The sequence below is a fragment of the Lepidochelys olivacea genome (genome assembly GCF_965140295.1).
Source record: "Lepidochelys olivacea isolate rLepOli2 genome assembly, chromosome: 9".
In the NCBI taxonomy this organism is placed as follows: Eukaryota; Metazoa; Chordata; order Testudines; family Cheloniidae; genus Lepidochelys; species Lepidochelys olivacea.
The window spans coordinates 65,583,888-65,605,072 of NC_140419.1; the positions used below are offsets into that span (position 1 = coordinate 65,583,888).

The window sequence follows — 21,185 nt, forward strand, 5'->3', positions numbered from 1 at the left end:
TTTCTTGAATACAGACTGCATGCTTGGACTTTAAATATAAACATAAAACCAATACATTGGCTGGGTTTTGGTAGGTTCAATCAACCAACCAAAAAAAAAAAAAAAAAAAATAGAAACACAGACAGATTCTTGTTCTCTGACTCAACTCCCAGCCTACACTATTTAATTTACAAGCCTACTTGTCAGTTTCATTGATTAAAGATTCAGTCTGTTGGAAAGCTAGTCATGGAAGAGTTTAAACACCCCTCCTTTCCATTCATCAGTGACCCTAATTGTGAGGCAGAGACAATGCAAGAAAAGGCCTTCTCCTGACAGTGTAACATTCATTATGGCTAGTTGATCTCAATTCCATGCACATTCCCATGTTTTTGGATTAAAGCAGATTTTTTTCTTGTTGTGCAAGACAATATTTGATGTGTTGATGTGATGAATGATGCGTCAAAGCCAATGGCAACACAAGAGATCTTGTATCATATGTTAAGTTATATTTGTATTCACCACTTTTAGCCTTTTTTGGGTGACTTTTTTTTTAAATGAAAAGGTAATGTGTTCCAGTAATATCAACGAGAAACAAACGATGGGGCAAACATGATTTTCCCCCTTCAAAAGTTAAAATGCATGATTGCAGCCAATATCCTAGATGAGCAAAGCCAGAGCTCAAACACTGCGGGTGGCTCCGCTATTTAAAGAGGAAAAAGCCTTGCTGTGTTTTGCCTCCAGCTTGTTGCCAAACGCCTCATAATATTAAAGGTGCATTTCAAAGTCGGGGGCTGCAGGGGGAAGAGAAGGAACCGTCCCATCATTTAAATCCATTGGCAACCAGACAAAACACATATTGACAGATAAAGCCCTGGTCGTTTTCATGAAAGGGACTGAAAGCGACAAGGAAACAGCCGGATCCTCTCTGCATCCCTGGCCCCGAAGGAAGCTGCGAAGGTCTCCAACTGCCCTGCTCGCTCTTTGGTACCACTCTGTAAGTTTCTCCCGCGGGCTCCCTCCCCTTGCTCCGCTTTGGCCCCGCCCCTGGGCCAGGAACGCGGTTCCACGGCCGCTGATTGGCTGCAGCCCGGCGTAGCTCAGGTCCGGAGCCGCGCTCTCTCTCCAGACGGTGTGGTGGCCAGGAGTTTGCAGCAGCAGCAGCAGCAGCAGCCGCAGCGAGCGAGGTGGAGACGGGGCAGGGGGGAAGCCAAGCCGCCCAGCGCTCGGGCACACGCGTGGCACCGCTGGGGTGGGCTTGCACCAGCACCCCCGCCGCCAGCCCTGCAGCAGCTGCGGCTCCTGAGGATTTGGGAGGCTCGGATTTGCTGAAGAATTTAAATATAAAAAAGCTCCTCACTCGTCCACGGCGTCATTTCTGCCGGCTGGGCACACGCGCGCAGCCAGCCAAGCCCGGCGCCCGCCTCGCGCTGTTTCCCCGGCGCGTGTCCAGCCACGATTCAGGGACTATGAGCCTGGAAGTGAAACTTTCCTGGAGCGAGCTTTATTTCCCCTGCCCATTCGCAAACCCGATGAATGCGAGATAATAATGGAGAGGAAAAAGGCGAAGGCTGTCTCCGAGCTCAGCACGCCAGCGCTCTGATTCACCGCGGAGCAGCCCGCCCCTGCTGTGAGCGCCTCGGGCTTTGCCTAGCCAACCTATTGCTCCTACTTTCCCCGGGCGAGCCGAAGGAAGAGGAGGAGGAGAGGTGGGGCTGCTGTGCAAACTGCTGTAAGAACTTGCGTGGCGGATACGGTGTAACTGACTAGCTCGGGTTTCCAAAGGCGAGCGTGACTTTCCACTGCTAACTGTATGACTCTCCGAGATGACACAGCCTTCCCCATCTCCAGCCCAGGGAAGTGGCTCCGCGGTAGGGCCCTGAGGAACCCCCCAAAACCCGACCCCCCAGTAGCATCTTATTTTGCAGACGTTCCCCTCCCCCGTCTTTCCAGTCTGTGACTTATGATCGGATAAGGCTTCCCCCACCCCTGCTCGTTTGCAGCCGCACTTTCACACCAGCCGCTGTTTCGGTGTCTGGTTGCTTTTTTTTTTTTAAAATAGGGTTTTATTTTTAATGCAGTAACCACGAGGATGTGTTTAAAGTGTGCCTGGTCTCTGCAGTGAGGTCTGTGCTATTTTTTTTTTCGGGAGGGGGGAGATATTGCGCATGCCAGGTGCAAATAAATCCAGATCCCCTCATATATTGACTGCTCTGTGATTTTTTTTTTAATCTCTCTATAAAATACAATTTTTCTATAACTTTTAACCTGCATGCACCTCGATGGGCGGAAAGCGCAGCTGATTTTACTGGGATGGTCGATGCTAACTTTGATAAAGAGGTGACTGCCGGGGCAAGCAGACGAGCTGATCGTCTCTAGGCTCGAGACGATTTCTGCCTCTGATTTTACCCTATTTTAAAACACAACACACCCCACCCCGGTTCCCCCAGACAGCCAAGCACCAAAAGACCCCCGCCCCCGCCGGGCGATCAACAGGCAGCCAGGAGGGGAGAGGGGCGCCAGGTGTGCGGACCCGGGAGATGGATATTCTCCCCGTCCTGCTCGCCTTGCTGTGGTCCGGGGCAGGAGCCCTGATCAACCTGAAGTACTCGGTGGACGAGGAGCAGCGCGCCGGCACGGTGATCGCGAACATCGGCAAGGACGCCCGGGAGGCCGGCTTCGTGCTGGACCCCCGCCAGCCCGCCGCCTTCCGGGTGGTCTCCAACTCGGCCCCGCACCTGGTGGACATCAGCCCGGGCTCGGGCTTGCTGGTGACCAAGCAGAAGATCGACCGGGACCTGCTGTGCCGCCAGAGCCCCAAGTGCGTGATCTCGCTGGAGGTGATGTCCAGCTCCATGGAGATCTGCGTGATCAAGCTGGAGATCAAGGACCTGAACGACAACGCGCCCAGCTTCCCCACCGACCAGATCGAGCTGGAGATCTCGGAGACGGCCAGCCCGGGCACGCGGGTGCCGCTGGAGAGCGCCTACGACCCGGACTCGGGCAGCTTCGGGGTGCAGAGCTACGAGCTCACCCCCAACGACCTCTTCGGGCTGGAGACCAAGACGCGCGGCGACGGCTCCCGCTTCGCCGAGCTGGTGGTGGGGCGCAGCCTGGACCGCGAGACGCAGTCCCACTACAGCTACCTGCTCACGGCGCTGGACGGCGGCCACCCGCCCAACTTCGGCACGGTGGAGCTCAGCGTCCGGGTCATCGACTCCAACGACAACAACCCGCTCTTCGAGGAGCCGGCCTACGCCGTCAGCGTGGCCGAGAACGCGCCGCCCGGCACGCCCCTGCTCCGCCTCAACGCCTCCGACCCCGACGAGGGCACCAACGGGCAGGTGCTCTACTCCTTCCACAGCTACGTGTCCGAGCGGGCCCGCCAGCTCTTCCACCTGGACCCGCAGAGCGGCCTGCTCAGCGTCAGCGGCCCCCTGGACTACGAGGAGGGCCACAGCTACGAGCTGGACGTGCAGGCCAAGGACCTGGGGCCCAACTCCATCCCGGCCCACTGCAAGGTGACGGTCAGCGTGCAGGACGCCAACGACAACCCGCCCCTCATCAACCTGCTCTCGGTCAACAGCGAGCTGGTGGAGGTGAGCGAGAGCGCGCCGCCCGGCTACGTCATCGCCCTGGTGCGGGTCTCCGACCGCGACTCCGGGGCCAACGGGCGGGTGCAATGCAAGCTGCTGGGCAGCGTGCCCTTCCGCCTGCAGGAGTACGAGAGCTTCTCCACCATCCTGGTGGATGGGCGGCTGGACCGGGAGCAGAGGGACCAGTACAACCTCACCATCCAGGCCCGGGACAACGGGGTGCCCTCTCTGCAGGCCACCAAGTCCTTCACCGTCAAGATCACCGACGAGAACGACAACCATCCCCACTTCTCCAAGCCCTACTACCAGGTCATCGTGCAGGAGAACAACACCCCTGGGGCCTACCTCCTCTCCGTCTCCGCCAGGGACCCTGACCTGGGCCTAAATGGCAGCGTCTCCTATCAGATCGTGCCCTCCCAAGTCAGGGACATGCCCGTCTTCACCTACGTCTCCATCAACCCCAACTCTGGGGACATCTATGCCTTGAGGTCCTTCAATCACGAGCAGACCAAGGCTTTCGAGTTCAAGGTCTTGGCCAAAGATGGGGGCAACCCGTCCCTGCAGAGCAATGCCACCGTCAGAGTGATCGTCCTGGATGTCAACGACAACACCCCTGTGATAACTGCCCCACCTCTGGTCAATGGGACTGCAGAAGTGTACATTCCTAGGAACGCTGGGGTTGGTTACTTAGTGACAGTGATCAAGGCAGATGACTATGATGAGGGGGAGAATGGAAGACTATCCTATGAAATGGCAGATGGGGATAGAGGGTTTTTTGAAATAGATCAGCTCAATGGAGAGATAAGGACCACCAGAGCATTCGGGGAGAATGCAAAGACTACTTACGAGCTGATCGTGGTGGCGCATGATCATGGAAAAACATCGCTCTCAGCTTCTGCCTTGATTTTGATATACCTATCTCCAGCTCTCGATGCCCAGGAATCCATAGGATCTGTTAACTTGTCACTGATTTTCATTATTGCCCTGGGTTCTATTGCTGCCATTCTTTTTGTCACCATGATCTTTGTGGCAGTCAAGTGTAAAAGGGATAACAAGGAAATAAGGACCTACAACTGCAGGTAACGTGAACTTGTTTCTTTGTACCATGCAATATGTGCTTTGATTTGTCAATCTAAATTACTTTTCCATTTGTTTTAAACCCACAGGTGTATTGCACACTTTTTAGGAGCAAAAATGAGGGTTCATGATATTATGTTGCTTTTAAGAAAATTTCCATAAACTTTTTTTTTTTAAATTACTCTGGGAGAAGTGGTTTTGAAAAGAATATTCCAGTCTGAATAAGTGTGTTTTGACAATCTGTCCTAATATACATTTTCTTATGCATTCTGTAGCAGAACAAACCAATCTGTCTTAAATCAGCATAGCTATTTCCTGTGTGCTCGGGGAAAAATCAGATCGAATTGTTACCAAAAGAGGAGAGAGCCCCTGATTTTAGATTTCAGGAGAGAACTATGTTTTATATAGTTGCACTCACTCCTGGGTGAGCAGTACCATCCTGGTTGTAAAGCAAGGTTGGATTTTTGAAGCATTGAACAGCTGAAAAGGAACAAGCCTAACGTGGGGAGAGTTGTAGGTGCTCACAGCACTGAGTCCACACATAGGATAGCAAGTCCACGCCTACAGTAGTAGTTGGTATTGGTGGGCTTTGCTTTAAGGTTCATCTGCATGATGTTTGGATCCTGTCCCCACCAGAGGATGTCACTATGGGCATTTTTTATGTGTTGGTTTTCTCCAGGAGTGGTGGATATAAAAAAAGTGGAAGCTGGGAGAACACACTATGAAAGAAATCAGGGTTCAGCTAGAATTCACGAAGTGGAGCAATGCCCTTAAAGCCCTTTCTTTCCATATAAAAGAACTATTGTGCATGGGTGTTGCAGGATGCAGCTCTTACAAGCAAAAATAAATCCAAAAGAATAGGGGGGAAAAGAGTCATTTCCTTGAATAAACCCAATTCCTTGTGAAAATATAACGGTTGATTTAGTTCTTATCGGTTGTTTTAATGATCATATTTACAACTCTGCATGATTTTGCAATGCATGATCACAAGTCCAAAATGGGGAATGGTAGGTCATCTCTGCATCTGAAACCTTAGCTGCTATGAAAGCCTAATATCTGAAATTGTGTTCCCTGAATATGTAACAGCCAAGCGATTATTGTTTCTTTTACTATTCTCTGTGTTACACAAGTTAGTAGACAAATGCTAACCACACATGAATATCAATCAGATGCCATAAAGGAGCAGCTGCAATGCCTCATAAATGGTTTAATCCTGTTACTAGTGCAATAGCCATGACTTCTTCTTTCCTTCAGCACTGAATCTTTCAGATGGAAGGAATGGAAATTAATTTTGATCTACCTTTGTAACATAACGATTGCCTGTGGCAATTTTATAGTGCAGAAGAATGTGCAGTCTTTAAAGTTTTATTTACAGAGATATAATAACGGAGAGTTCAGTTTTTATATCCCATTTTCACAACATAAAGCATGTTTATAAGCCCTTTTGCTGGATGGGGAAAAATCATCTACAAATAAAGCACTGTATGTGCTATATTATGGGATGCCTAGCTTTAAATGAGAGCTAATATACCAGATTTCTTGCCAGTTTGGTCCATTAAACAAGAATAGGATCTGACTGTCTAAAATCAAATCGTGGTGAAGCCTCTAACAACTTCAAACAAAGAACCAGGAGGCTTAATGTGTGTTAGGGATTAATGAAGTGCAGTTTAATTAAATAATTGGTCAATAGAGAAAGGACATCAGAATGAATGCTGTGAGAATTGGACTCTGGCATTGCCAAACTTAAACATTGAGGTAAACAAAACAATTAAAGCTCTGTCAAGTGTTGTTAGACTAGCCTGCATGCCTACAGATCTTTTGCGCAACAAAAATCTCCTGAATTCCTTTATTTTATTGACAAGCACAATGGAATGATCATTCTATTAGCAGCGTAAATCTGATCAAGTGAAGTCAGCTGCAGAGGCGCAAAGAAGTACTGTATAGGCTTAGATGTGGTTTTGATCATCATGTGTCCCATATGTGCATTTTGTATGTCTGTTTAAATTTGTCTTTTCTTTTCTTATTTTTTCAAGGTGCCTATCAACATCTGCAGGAGGTTTTTCATAAAATTAGTTCATTTATGAGGCGTATGAGAGAGCTAGCTGTTTTGATGGTTTTTTTTTCCGGCTCAGGCAATTAGCTTTGTAGAGCAAGAATGCTTGTACAATATTTACCTTTCTAGATAAACCTGTGTTTCTTATTCTTGCTGTTATCTCCTTAATTGCAATTATTGGATTCCAAAAAAACCCACCTTTATCATAATTTGAAAAGTAACAAACTCCATACTTTTGAATGTATATTTCTGGCTATGGTAATAGTTTAACATAATTCCTTTGAGAAGTATTGTTATGTCTGGCATCTTGTATGCATATCTATATCTATCTGTGTGGCGTTGATAATGATACACGGTCCTCTGGGTCAAAAAAGAACCACAGTTACTTCAATCTAAATGTACAGGGATAATGCCGAGTGCAATTATGTTTTTAATTATTTTTTCCAGTAGCTTAATGGTAACTTTCTTCCTTTGGTATTTTTTAAGAGAGAAAGACACACATCCTGCATCAGTTCGTTCTTTCAGCAGGTACGAAGCAAAGGGGAAAGACAGGCATAGAAAAACAAGCTGATGTAAGAAAAGGTCAGAAGAATAGTTTCTCTTTGAAAACATCATTTTTGCTCTTCAGTTTCTAGAAGAAAAACATTTCCAAGGAAGTGGGGAGGGGTATTGGGGGGAGGGGAGAAGAAAGGTTCCAGAGAAGATTTAAAGTTATCAAATGGTACCATGAAAGAGCTGAAATAAAAGCAACCTGGAAACATTTTGTTATGCAAACAGCCTTTGGAGTATGGTGGGATAAGTGTGCAAGATAAGAATATTGTGGAATTTGCTGTATTTACTGCTAGGGGAGAAGATCTGGAGAAAAACCTCTGGTCATGCTGATTTTTGATTTACATGAACTAAACACTTTAAAAATCCTTATTACACATGGAAATTAATTCAGGTACTCTTTTCAGTTCATGGACCTTAACATCTCCATTTTTTCTTTTCTGCAGGCTGAACTTTATTCCTGGTAACTAAATATCAGCAATTATAAACACCAAACAAAACACGGAGGAAATGTTCCCTTTCTTTTTGTGTGTTACTTGTAAACTTTATACATATGAAAATAAGCTAAAGATCATATATTGCCTCAGGATTCAAAACATGACATAAGGTGCATGAATAAGAAGTCTGTGTTGAGATGGGGCTAAGCCCTCTGGGTTTCTTAATAATTATTGAGCCGGGCACAGTTCAGGATTCTATTAGATACTCATTTTGCTTCTTCTGTCCCACAGAATTGCAGAGTACTCTTATGGGCATCAAAAGAAATCAAGCAAGAAGAAAAAAATCAGCAAGAATGATATCCGGCTGGTACCACGGGATGTAGAGGAGACAGATAAAATGAATGTGGTGAGCTGCTCCTCCCTTACTTCATCTCTCAACTATTTTGACTATCATCAGCAGACCTTGCCACTGGGCTGCCGCAGATCTGAAAGTACCTTCCTCAATGTGGAGAATCAGAATACTAGAAACACAGGCTCCAACCACGTTTATCATCACACCTTCACCGGGCAGAGTCCCCAGCAACCGGATCTGATCATCAATGGAATGCCATTGCCAGAGGTGAGTGTGGCCAGAACTTTTACAGAGTTTGTGAGGCTGAATCTAAACAGTTTGAGAACCTCCCTAGCAGCAAATGAAAGTTTGGTGTATAGAACTTAGTGTGTCAAGGCAATGTGTCTTGTTGCAAGTCATGCCTCCAGACTTTATAGTATCTGCTTCCAGAAGGAGGCAGATATTCATGTAAATATATGTACATATAATGCATTTTAATTTTTGCAGGTATTATACTCCACGCATCTGTTGGTGTTGTCATTGTCGTCTCTGGGCTTTAAGCACTGCGAAAGCCACTGCTTGAACACAGAGATCAACAGTATTTAATGCATGCTCTACATGGATGCTCAGATACCATGATGATGAGCATAGTATAAATACCTAGCAGTTAAGTTAAGAGTTGGATGTAAAAGTCTGAAGTCACTTAAATCTTTCTAATGGAAGAATCGGCCACTGTAATAATCACTGACTTCAAATATGGGCACAATCCTGCAACTCTTACTTCTGTGAGTAATTCTTACTCACCACATGTCGTCCCAGTTAAGTCAGCAGGGCTGCTAATGCAAGTAATGACGGCAGGGTCAAGCCCATGCTGTACTAATAGTGTTGGTGGAGTGGTCCCCCCCCCCCCATGCTAATTTCATACATTTTAGCTTTAATGGGATGACTCTTGAGGAAACATCAGTTAGGTCAATAGTTAAATTCTTAAGTTGGTCTTTGAAGGTTTTTTAAATTTTTATTTGTGGCCATTGATATGATAGTAGGAATACACAGTGCTTCAGGGTTTTCACTTTAAATTAGGCAGCTGAAGTTCTAACATCTCCCATATTGTCGCCTCACTATTTGGTGTGAGTGAGTGGTGATCATTGAAATAGGTGATGGATGGTGTCTTCCTAAATATGAAGAAATGAGGTGGAGTGTCTGTGGCCCTGGTCGCACTCACTGACTTCCTCTAATTCCATCAGGTGTTTTCTGTACATCATGGGCATTGTTTACTGTTGCTTGTTTGTTTCTCTTTGAATTGTTATTTGGTATTAAACAAAACAATCAAAGGTTTGTCATGTTTCCTACTTTAAACAGAATAACAAAGCTGAAAAAGTAGCTAAAATATTTATGGCCTACTCTAATCTGCTCTCAGTACACCAGTGTAAATGCAAAATGAGTCCACTGAAGACAGTGGAGGTGCTCCAGATTTATACCTTTTTGTCTACCCAGTGATTAAACACCCAGGCCTGGCATGCGTCAGCTGACTTGGGATCACAGGACGCGAACTACAAGGCCGTAAAATTGCGGTGTGGCTGTTTAGGCTTGGGCTGGAGCCTGGGTGCTGGGACTCTCCACCCTCATGGGGTCCTAGAGTTCAGGCTCCAGCCCAAGCCCGAACAACTACACTGCAATTTTTACAGCCCGATGAGCCCAAGTCATCTGACCTGGGCCAGCCGCAGGCGTCTAATTGCTGTGTAGATACACACTAAGAGTACAGTTTTGCCCTTAGTGTCTGGTTGCAGGCCTGTTTTAAAGCAGTTGGTGTCTGTGGGCCTGATCTTGCAGTCCTTATGTTGTCAAAATTCCCACTGAATTCACTGTTTGTAGTGTCATTAGACACTGTGTTGGTCCCAGGATATTAGAAAAACAAGGTGGATGAGGTAATATCTTTTGTTGGAGCACCTTCCGTCGGTGAGAGAGACAAGCTTTCGAGCCACACACAGTTCAAGGTTTGGGAAAGGTATTCAAAAGTGTATCGCCTAAATACAAGGTGGAACAGGTTATTTAGCATAAGTAGTGAAAGCACATTTTAAGGGTCCATTCAAAGTGAAGTGGCCCATTAGCACTTCTGCAGTCACAGGACAAAAAAGGTGGGGTTAGTGAGTTAGATGGTTGTATTTAAGCCATAAATCCAGTTTCTCTATTAAGACCATGATATTTAGTGTCTAGCAAGTTATGAACTTAAGCTCCCCAGCTTGTCTTTTGAAAGTGTTGTGCAGCTTTCTTTTGAAGACGAGGACTGAGAGGTCAGATGTGGAATGAATGTGTTTTGAAAAATATGGTGTTCTTGTCTTTTATTATTTTTCTGTGTGAGTTCATTCGAGAGCCCAGTGATTGTCTGGTTTCACTCCCAGGGTTGCTATGGAGGCATTTAGTGCATTGGATGAGGTACACCACACCTTGTGATAGGTATGTGTAGAACCTATGGCTCTTGAAAGAGATGTTGTGTGGGGTATTGATCATTGTGGCAGTGGAGCTATGTCTGTAGGTTTTGCATGGGAGGGTCTGGTGCTGCTTTCAGTTGTTGGGTCCTGGTCTGCTGGGAGCTTGCTTCTGTTGAGCTAGGTGAGGTTTGAGGGTTGTTTGAAGACCAGAAGAATTCACTAGTATTTTAGCCTCCATAAGTACTGCATAATTAGGTCCTTTAAAGGGTAATTTTTGGTGGTCCCTGAATAGGGATATAAGCCTTTGTTCTTGAATTGTTATGGCGTCCCTAGGTAAAATCCAGGGGTAGAGTTTTAAAGGAGGGATTTAGTTTGTAATTAAAAGGTGACTCTCTTAGTTTCTAGGTCTTTGAGATATCATCTGCTTTTACCCCCCTTGCATTTCACATCTGTCCTGCCATAGCAGCTCCAGACTTTTACATGTCATCTTACAGTTTTGCCTTTTTCAAGGTTACCCACTTAGATGCACTGAGACAACTTCTGCATCAGTGCACAAGCACACGGAGCCAGTACTGAATATAAACAGCCTGTAGCTGCCAGGAGTGAGAGAGTGTCTAAATGCAATTAGGAGGGCATGGCTGAAGTAATAGAGCACTGTTACAGAGAATGAAAGTTCAGCTTAACCTCTGGTATAAAAGCTGTAATCAGGCGTCTTGGCTGTACCTGAATATTGACCTGTATATAATAACTTGTATAATTTACTGTATAGGCCAGGTCTACACTAGGAAATTAGGTTTGTATAGCTGTGTTGCTCAGGGGTGTGGCTTTTTCACACCCATGGGTGATGCAGTTAAACAGACCTAACCCGCAGTGTAGAAAGTGCTGAGTTGACCGGAGAATCTCCCATTGGCCTAGCTGCCACCTCTCGCGGAGTCGAAGTACCTACGCTGCTGGCAGAAGCTCTCCCATGGACCTAGGTAGCATCTTCACTGAAGCGCTACAGTGGCACAGTTGTAGCTGCTGCATCAATTTAAGTGTAGATCTGCCTAGATACAGACCTGAGGCAGAACCCCTGATCCAAATGCCCTCATACTTGAGGAGAGTTTGGATCAGTATCTAGATCTGAATTCTTTGGCTCAGGCCTTTCTTTAATTAATTACATATGCTAGGGAAATTGATCATGCAGCCATCTTTGAACCCTAAACTCAGGTGGGCTTGAGAAAAGGTGAAGAATTCCAGAATTTGTTAATATTAGGGTCCCATCAAGATTCAGGCTCATCTGAGCACTGCATAGAATAATATTTGAGGGGTGGAGTGTTCCGAGAGTTCAGATCACACTTTCTTTCAAGATTGTGGGTAAGCAAAGGCTTTTTGTGTTCTGGGGGCAGTGTCCTATGAATAATTCCTGCCTTTATGGGTGGGAAAATGGTATCATTTGGAGGAGGGTCTCAGAAGTGTTATTGGCGGCTGCTGCTGCTGCCTATCAAAAGGCATTGGTATTCCAGAGCACTGTAGGAGCCTCCTATGCAGTTTCTACATATAGGGCAGTTGAGCAACATTGTGAGTGCTCTGAGGTCATGATTCAGTATTACAGACTAAATTCAATCATAAAATCCATCACACATTGGTATTAACTAGAATTGTCTGTGGGTAGCTGGAGGTCTGCAGTATTGGGGAAGAGGAAAAGATCAGGGGAGACATCATAGCACAGCTGATAAAGTTAGTAGACATACTCAGCCAGAATACATTTATGTTCAAATTTCTCCCTGGTGCAGCTGCATTACAGTTAAGCTTTGGATCCAGCTGGGTGTGAATCTCCCTGAAGAAGCCTCAACTCTATTAACTCTGTTTTTTTCTATTAGGGAGGCAGGACACTGGCACAAGGGAAAGGCATTTCCCTACATTTCTCGTCTTTAACTTGAGTCCCTCTGTCACTTCTTATAAGCTTAATATATTAGAAGGCACTGAAACATGGAGTGTTGAAATGAATTTATTGTATTAACAAATTAAATGTTTCTCTACCCCACTTCAGTGTCAGCTTAAAATGTAGTATGCCAGCAGTTAAACTAGAACTGCACAAGGGGCAGTTACAAGATTTTCACAGTTTTATTAAGAGTACAAGCAGTTCTCTCACTGGGTGAGTTCAGAAAGTCTCATCCAAAGCCTGTTGAAATAAATGGGAGACTTTCCATTGACTTCACTGGTTTTTGTGTCAGGCCTTGCACAAATCCAGCTCTGAGAATGTCTCTCCACCAAGGCGTTGTCTGTTTTGTTTGTGTCCTAATTTATATCCCTTGAGGAGAGGAATTGGACGAACACTCCTTGCACCTCAGTTGCAATGCTGGAGGTGTTGAATGTTCTCTCCACTGCATGCCATGCCTTCGTATGAAATGAAGGATTAGGAGTGTTCAGCCCCTGAGAGATCTGGCTGGGATCTCTAAGGGCTTTTAAAATCCCTTCAGAATGCTAGATCCAAATGATCCCCCTGCCACGTGATGCTGAGGGGAGCAAGACCAGAGAAAACCCACAGAAATATTGTCATCCACTAAGAAGGGCAAGTGGATATGTGGTAGCATCCCTGTAGCATGTATCCTCCCCCTTACAAGAATTGTGTGTAAACTGGTCTCTGTGAGTGGGAGGCTGAAGCCAGCCAAGATGGGAGTAGAGTTGGAGAGCAGCTGTGCTACATGATATGCTCCCAAGAGAATGCGGACTAATATGTGGCAGACTGCTGGCTTAATGCTGATACTGTTTGCATTAATTCCCTCCCTCTGCTCTGCTCCTTGGGAGTAGTGGAGGGCCAGGAGAACATAGTGGGTGGAAGCACCACCATGTAAAGTCAGGCTGCCAGTTATTTACAGATGGGAAGAGGGTAGCACAGTGTAAAGGGAAATTGAGTCAGTGCATCTAATTGAGGAATCATGAATTTGGGCCATGGATCCCTGGCCTTCTGGCCTTTGATGGGCACATTCCCTGTCTTGGTCACACTGCTGTTGATTGCAAAATCTGTGGAGGGAGGATCATAGACGTGAGAGATGGAAAAGACCTTTTCAGTCATCTAAATCATCTCTCTGCCAGTGCAGGATGCCTCAGACTTGGCAGCTACATCAGAACTGCAGGGATCTTTGATTTGTTCCCCTCTTCATATTTTCACACAGGAGTACAGCCCCGGGGCCTTCCTGGGCAAGGAGAACCAGTTCAGGTGAAAAAAGAGCTTACCAAGGATACTCTGTACACTACTCCATACTGATCCTTAAATGAAATCTACTTTGAAGCTTGAACAAAGTAGGAAACTGGGTTTAAGAACCATAACGTTCTTTTTCAAAATAGTACCAACCAGGCTGTTGTTATGGGGAGGCTGTTGTGCTATTTCTGACCCAGCTGGCACCAGGAATTACTTTAAATCTGGAAGACCCAAGAGTTTCAGCTGAAAATCCAAACTTTTGGGTGCTTGTGCAAATGGAGCCTCCAAACATTGGGAGCTCATCCATCACTAGCGCCCAGATTGCACAGTGATGAGCTCTTTACAAATGCCCAACATAGAGAGAAGTTGCACAAAAGGATATTCCAGAACTGTTCAGAGTCTGTGGAGAAGCAACCTGTTACCAGATCCCAGCTTTCTCTTACTACTTAATCTGAGTCCATGCTCTTCTCTCCCCTTCAAGATCTGTGCTTCTAAAAGATAAATAGGTCATTGACCCTGGCCCGAGCTTCTGTCCCCCTGCCCAGTCCAAAACATGGTGGTTGACTTCCAGGGTGCTTCCAGCCTGGGTCTGCTAGGAAGATGACTGCAGGTCTCACTGCAGCAGTCTCCATGTAACTGCAATGGAACAGTTGCTGTTCCTCAGTGTCAGACTGTATTACATTAATAGGAGTTACAGTGCATTAGCAATTACGTGTTTACAAAGCATATTATTATAACACTTCCCGTTGCAGACCGTTTAGTAATTACGATTCTTACCCAGCCACCTAGATTTCAGACAACTGAATTGTAGCTGCTAGAGAAGGGCAAAACCTGCTATCCCATCCAGTCCATCTCCCAGTCAGTGCGGGATTGTTCCCTGCAGTATATTTACCAGGACTTTGTCCAGTTTAGTTTAAAATGTCTCAAGTGATGTGGTCTCTGCCATTTCCCTTGGGAGACTGTTACACAGTCTATTAGATTTTGGTGTCAGGGAGATTTTACTAATGTTTAGCCTACCTGTTACTTTCCATTTTTGTGCTGATGGGAAAGCACAACATCGGTTGACACAGGATACAATACAGAGGTAAACAAAGTAGCTTTATATGCCAGCTAGCATGAGATGTTTGCATCTGAAAAGTGACTGTCTCTAAAAACAACCATTTCCCTAGCAGAGGATGGGTTTGGATTGGCTTGATATATAGCTGGTCTTTAATGTGAGGCTCATTTACTTTAACAGTTAAGAACCTTGAAATAAAAGTCCCTGAGGACGAGTTGTTTGTGGAGACAAATGCTCTTCAGGAGACGCTTCATCTTTCTCTGCAGCATCGTTCAAATGGTGGCAGGTATCTGGGCTGCATACACAGTGTCTTGTTGCTTATAATTGAACTCACTTGTGCTCCCACCTTTTGTCCAATTGGTTTGGAGGGGATGAAGCATGTGTGTCTGCAGGGATTAGAATAAAGAACAGGAGTACTTGTGGCACCTTAGAGACTAACCAATTTATTTGAGCATAAGCTTTTGTGAGCTACAGCTCATTTCATCAGATGCATAAATTGGTTAGTCTCTAAGGTGCCACAAGTACTCCTTTTCTTTTCGCAAATACAGGCTAACACGGCTGCTACTCTGAAACCAGGGATTAGAATGTGTTTCTGAGAAAAAATATTAGAGACTGCTAGCCTAGAAAGGCTTTTTCTTTATTCTTTGGGCCAAATTGTTACTTCAGTCTGTGTCTGCCAGTAAAATTATTGTTAGAGGATCTGTGGGGTGGAATTCTTCCACTGTGACTTTTGACCCTAGTCTATTCCTGCCAACCCATCACTTCGCAGGCCCTCTTTTGTGGGGTTGAGGCAAGAGGGGACCTCAACCCCAGCCAGCACTGCTGTCAAGCACATTGATGGGGTGATTCCTCTGGGCTAGGGCCCGGCAACAGGTTCACATTTGTCCCCACGGGGTTAGACACCATTCCCCTATCTCATAAGGAAGTGCCTAATGTGTTACCTTTTTGGATCTGGTGTTTGAATCAGCAAGTTCCTGTGCTGGGCATCTGCTAAAAGTTGTGACAACTAAACAACCCTCATGTAGGTTCAAACTATGACACCTGGGAGGGGGTGAATTCCAGCCATCTGGTTGCTCAAAACCTAACCCTGAAGTTTTGCTGCAAGGAAGATGGAAAAATCCCAACCAGCCTCAGCCAATCTGGTGGTTTGGGGGAAAAATTCCTTTCCAATCCCAAAGGGCTGACTTGCGCATCCCACAGCGACCTAGATAAGGGAAGAAGGGTAGACCGACTTTTAGAAACCAGCAAACAGGAAGTGGCTTCAAGCACATGACTTGAAATCTCATGCCAAATCCTGCGAGATGTTATGGCACCAGATCCCGGGCCTGATCCCATGATACTTCAAGCCTATCTTGGAAGTCCTGTGGTGGCTGGAAATCTTGTGGGACCTGTCCTGTCCTTTTGCCCTCTCCCATCATGGGAGCCATCAAAACACTGCCCTCTCTAGGATCAGGGCCCTCTTCTGGTCACAAGCAGAGTTTGAAATAATTGTGAATTGGTGCCAATATCAAGGGTGAGTGAAAAGAGTCAGAGTTTGGCCCTTTATATTGAATTATTTACATTTGTTTTGCAGCAGGGGCACATGGGGTATTCTTTGGAAAAGATGTTTTCCAGCCAAAGGAAAACTACACCCATTTTGTGCCTCAGTTTCCTAAAGCTCACTGGGGATAAGTGGCCTTCTCCTTGGGGAACCTGGGGAAAAGTGAGCTGTCAAGGTTCCTTCCCCACTCTGAACTCTAGGGTACAGATGTGGGAACCTGCATGAAAACCTCCTAAGCTTACTTTTACCAGCTTAAGTTAAAACTTCCTTAAGGTACAAACTATTTTACCCTTTGCCCTTGGACTTCCACTGCCACCACCAAACGTTTATCTGGGTTTATTTATTAGGAAAACATTGTTTGGAAACGTCTTTCCCCCTCAAAATCTTCCCAACCCTTGCACCCCACTTCCTGGGGAAGGTTTGGTAAAAAGCCTCACCAATTTGCATAGGTGACCACAGACACAAAACCCTTGGATCCTAAGAACACTTAAAAAAAAACATTCAGTTCTTACAAAAGAAGAATTTTAATAGGAGAAATAGTAAAAGAAAAAAACCTCTGTAAAATCAGGATGGTAAATACCTTACAGGGTAATTAGATTCAAAAGACAGAGAATCCCTCTAGGCAAAACCTTTAAGTTACAAAAAGGCACACAGATAGGAATATCCATTCTATTCAGCACAACTTAATTTCTCAGCCATTTAAACAAAACAAAATCTAACACATATCTAGCTAGATTACTTACTGAGTTCTAAGACTCCATTCCTGTTCTGTCCCCGGCAAAAGCATCACACAGACAGACCCTTTGTTTTTCTCCCTCCTCCCAGCTTTTGAAAGTATCTTGTCTCCTCATTGGTCATTTTGGTCAGGTGCCAGTGAGGTTATCCTAGCTTCTTAACCCTTTACAGGTGAAAGGGTTTTTCCTCTGGCCAGGAGGGATTTTAAAGGTGTTTACCCTTCCCTTTATATTTATGACATAAGCCTTAAAATTAAAAGGGCCATATCCAGCCATCATGTTTTGTATGATGCTTCTAAAGAACTTTTTCTGGGAGTTGTGCTTATGGATCAATGGCAAATTGGAATGCGTCTTCCTGTGTCTTGTGCTGGTGGCAGTTACTTGCTAGAGAGTGACAGTATGTTGGAAGTGGTATGGAAGCCAGCATGTGGGAGTGTAAATGCATTGGGATGAAGGTGGTATATACATGTGAAACATTATGTATTATTAAGAGCTTGTGAATCAACTTCTGTCTTGCTTTGATGCTGTCTTATTATCAGCCCATTCAAAAAGGCTGTGCGCAGAGTGCTCCTAGGACTTCAGAATCTGCCCTCAGACACTCCTCTTTTCTGTTAAGCTTTTGGGGCCAGGTTTTCAGACCAGAGCTGCACATGCATAGCCTATTTTACAGGAGCAATGCATGCCCACACAGCTACCCAGGCGCTTGTGCAAATCTGATATGCGGATGCAAGGGGGTAGTGTGCATGTTTGTGCCAACAGTGCACTAAAATCACAGTCTCATAATTTGTCTCCCAGTGTTAACTAAGTACTTCTGTTGTTAAACTAGGATTAAAGTACAAGGGATGCTAGTTTGCAGTCTAAACAGTCCGGAATGCCGTGCTGCTGGTATCACAAACGAGGCCACTTTTTACTGAGATGGTGGACTCCAGCTATAGGCTCAGAAATGACCATCACACGAATAATTCTTATTCATATTGACTTCATTAGGACCATTCACATGGTGAGAGAGGTTGTAGGATCAGGCCTCATTGCTTTTACATATCTTTTTGCCAGGTAGTGCTTTTCTGACCATAGGAAATGGTTTTCCTAGCAAAAGACGCAATTTTCTTTTGGGTAACCCAGGCAGCTTTTGTTTAGAATATCTCTCTGTATTAACTACCATAAATTTTTAGAGTTAGCAAAGAATTTTATTTTGTAAGACATGAAATCCGTATGGGTCTTTCTCTGTCATTTCTCTACTTGTCAATTCTTTTTTCCTCTCCAGCTTCTCCTTTTTTGTGCTAGCCTTAAAAAGCCCCCAAAGTGTCTGTTATAATCACATTTTGTTTGTTACAACCAGAATGAATGCCCTCACATTAGTATGCCTGGTTTGAGAAAATCAGTTTCTGTCTGGTGTAACAGACAATTTGTGAAAAACCATGTCATTTATATGTGGGGTTCTACTAGGGAAACATCTGCATATATAATTGGAGAGGTTTTTAGTTCAAATTGTGAATAATGCTGTTTATAGAACTAAAATAAAAGTTTTCAGCACTCAGATGTGCCGTGCTGTTGAAATGCAGCTTATTTAACGAGGCGATCATCATTAAAGTATTATTGGCAGTATTGTTCAGCTTGTCGGAAGATTGACTTCACATGCAAAGTTGCCAGCCTTGTTTTTTCCTTGGGAGGTCACTGTTACTCAGCACTTTTCTTTAAGTTTTGTACACAAAGGTCACTTCTCTAATTAATGCATCTTCATTTTTGAGAGTGTGCACCTTTGTGTCGTGTAGTATATTAACGGAAATTTTTCTTCTTTAAAAGCTTGGCAAAGACATGTGATGTTTTTAGTATTAATGACCCTCCCCGCCGCCCTGTGGTTTATAAAAATAACCGATAGGTGTTTTGATTTTTAACTCTGAAGCGATTAAAAAAATGCTGGCTTTTAGGAAATCACATATAATGCCTGGATACGAAACAAACATTTGGCTGATTTATGGGATTGCTAATGGGATATGTAGCCTTACACCTGTAGGTCATCTCTTAGTCTCTGGCACAGGTTGATGGCAACTGAGAGTCATTATCTGATTTGCTGTTTTGAGGGTTTTGTGTAATGAATTGGAAATCTTAGCCTTGTTCCTAGCGGATAGGCAATCATTTCACAAGATCCGCTGGCACAGTTGATACCACTGTTGGCAGCCTATGTAGAGAGGTCAAGGGCAGAAAGAGCAAGGAGACTGAAACTTGCCCTTGGGGATAATCTCTCCAGGTCAAGATTGAAGCATGTTAGTAGGGTAGCATGAACGAAACTCCTGCTGTTGGTGCATGTTTATATTTATCTTGTGGATAATTAAAATTTTTAATTTCCACTACTGGAAATCCAGAACCTCTCAAGAACACTCAACAGTCACTTAAAATATATACATATGTAAATAGCCACATAATTGCAAGTCACTGAGAACCTCTCAGCTTAACTATTCCTGAACTGTTTTGTATATCATGATACATTCTCTGACCTTTTATAATGTTGGAGGTCAACATTATGGAAATAAGCAGCTTTTTATTCCATTTTAAGGTCAATCTAACCAAATTATGCATCTTCTAATGCAGTCGCTTCAAGCTCTCAGTTTTGAAAATTTCATTTTAATATCTTGCAACAGAGATAAATACTGTAGCTCATATTCATGTTGAACAATTTATTGCACTGACCATCATTCTCACTGCATGGTTTCTTGGGCCAGGGTCTTGTTTAACATTGCTTTGTTTGTTCTCTCTTTATACTGATGATGAAGGGCTCCGATCCCACCCCAAAACACTTGTGGGGTCCATGTTGCAGAGGTTTCAGAGCTCTGCACCTCCTCCTGTTGAAGCTAATGGGAGTTTTAGCACTGATTTCAATGGAAGTAGGATTGATTTCAGTATCCATTTATGACCTTGCATGGAAGCGGGGTCTGACATGGATTTGTTTTGTGCTTTTGAAGTGTACTGGTTTGGGAGAATAAATTTGAATCAATAAAAATGGACATTGCAGGCTTGATTCTCCGCTGCCTTGTATATTGTGTAATCATTTATAGCTGTGTAAAGTGAGTGTGAAATGCGCCTGTTGTGGCATTGCACCCACTTTGCATTCACTCTGCACTGGCATAAAGGACTGCACAAGGTGCAAGGGAGTGGAGGATCAAGTCTGGTGTGAGAAGATCGTGTGTTCAGCAGTTGGGTCCAGGTGATGGTGGTCCTTCATTAAACTCCTCAGGGCTCTGCAAGGGCACAGGGATCCAGGTTCAGGGCCCAAATGTGTTGAGAGACTGCCAATATCATACTGTGACTAAATGGATTTTTTTTTGGTAATAGTTTTATGAAATGTGTGTGCGCCTCAGTTTTTATGCTGATTTGTTCCCTAGTGGATGGAAAAGGGCTGTTTGCTCTTGGGATAGGGTAAGACACAAGTGTGAATGGCTCCTAGTTGTCTGGGCCTTTGGCCCCATATCAGTGGAGCATCTGAGAAGACAATGCCTGGATGTTGACACCTAGCAACCTACGACCCAGAGGGATATGAATTCCCCCCTCTCCTTCAGAAGGCCAGACAGCATTTTTCCAGCTTGAGAACTAAGGACTGGGAAGGTGTGAGGTGGGGATAAGAGTTGGCTGCTGGAAGGGGAGTTGGGTCTTTCATTGAGAGTCTGGTCTGATGAAGGAGGTCAGAGAGAGAGATGCCATGAACTAGGGGGTTCACTGCAGCTTGGCTGGCCTCTGGGCTAACCAGAATGAGCTATGCTTTAACCTTCATTTCTCTAGACTACCCTAAGAACTTCTTATGCTGTGTTCCAGTTAACAAGTAAGCCCTACTCTTTTGTCAATTGTGTGAGTGTCACGGCAAATGGTTGCTGAGGTGCATTAATCACTGAAGAGTGTACAAGTCTCTATTGGACCTGCTGGGACTTGCTGAATGAAGCTCAGGGTGTGAAGCAGGAGTGCTGCAGGACCAGAAGTCCAGTCTAAGGAGGTGGTGAAGCACCCTGGCTTACCCTGGAGGAAGAGTGAGACCCCAAGAGGGTCTTGCACACTGAAGGGGGTCCTCCTAGTGACCATTCCAAAGCTGGGGCCATAGAGTTTCAATCTTGTAAACATTGCATTAGCTTTTTCCCATTTATGCTGTTTCTGTATATTTTACATTTCAGTTTGGACTCTAAAAGTAGACTGGCTAGTTTCATTTTGTTCTTGGCCGGTTTGACTTTCTGGTTCT

At 44.8% G+C, this 21,185-nt stretch overlaps 1 protein-coding gene across 3 annotated transcripts in view; it reads left to right on the forward strand.

The window, feature by feature from the left end:
• The first annotated feature begins 1,099 nt into the window (after window positions 1-1,099).
• The window catches only part of PCDH19 (protocadherin 19), a 112,580-nt gene continuing 92,494 nt past the window's right edge, over window positions 1,100-21,185 (forward strand). For 2 of the 3 annotated variants that reach the window (XM_084639364.1, XM_084639365.1), the window contains exons 1-2: window positions 1,101-4,651; window positions 7,980-8,307. In XM_084639364.1, coding sequence (XP_084495490.1) covers window positions 2,517-4,651; window positions 7,980-8,307 — 2,463 coding nt within the window. In that variant the 5' untranslated portion in view covers window positions 1,101-2,516. Of the gene's footprint in view, window positions 4,652-7,979; window positions 8,308-21,185 lie in introns of all 3 variants that reach the window. The other variant, XM_084639366.1, reaches the window with a different exon arrangement.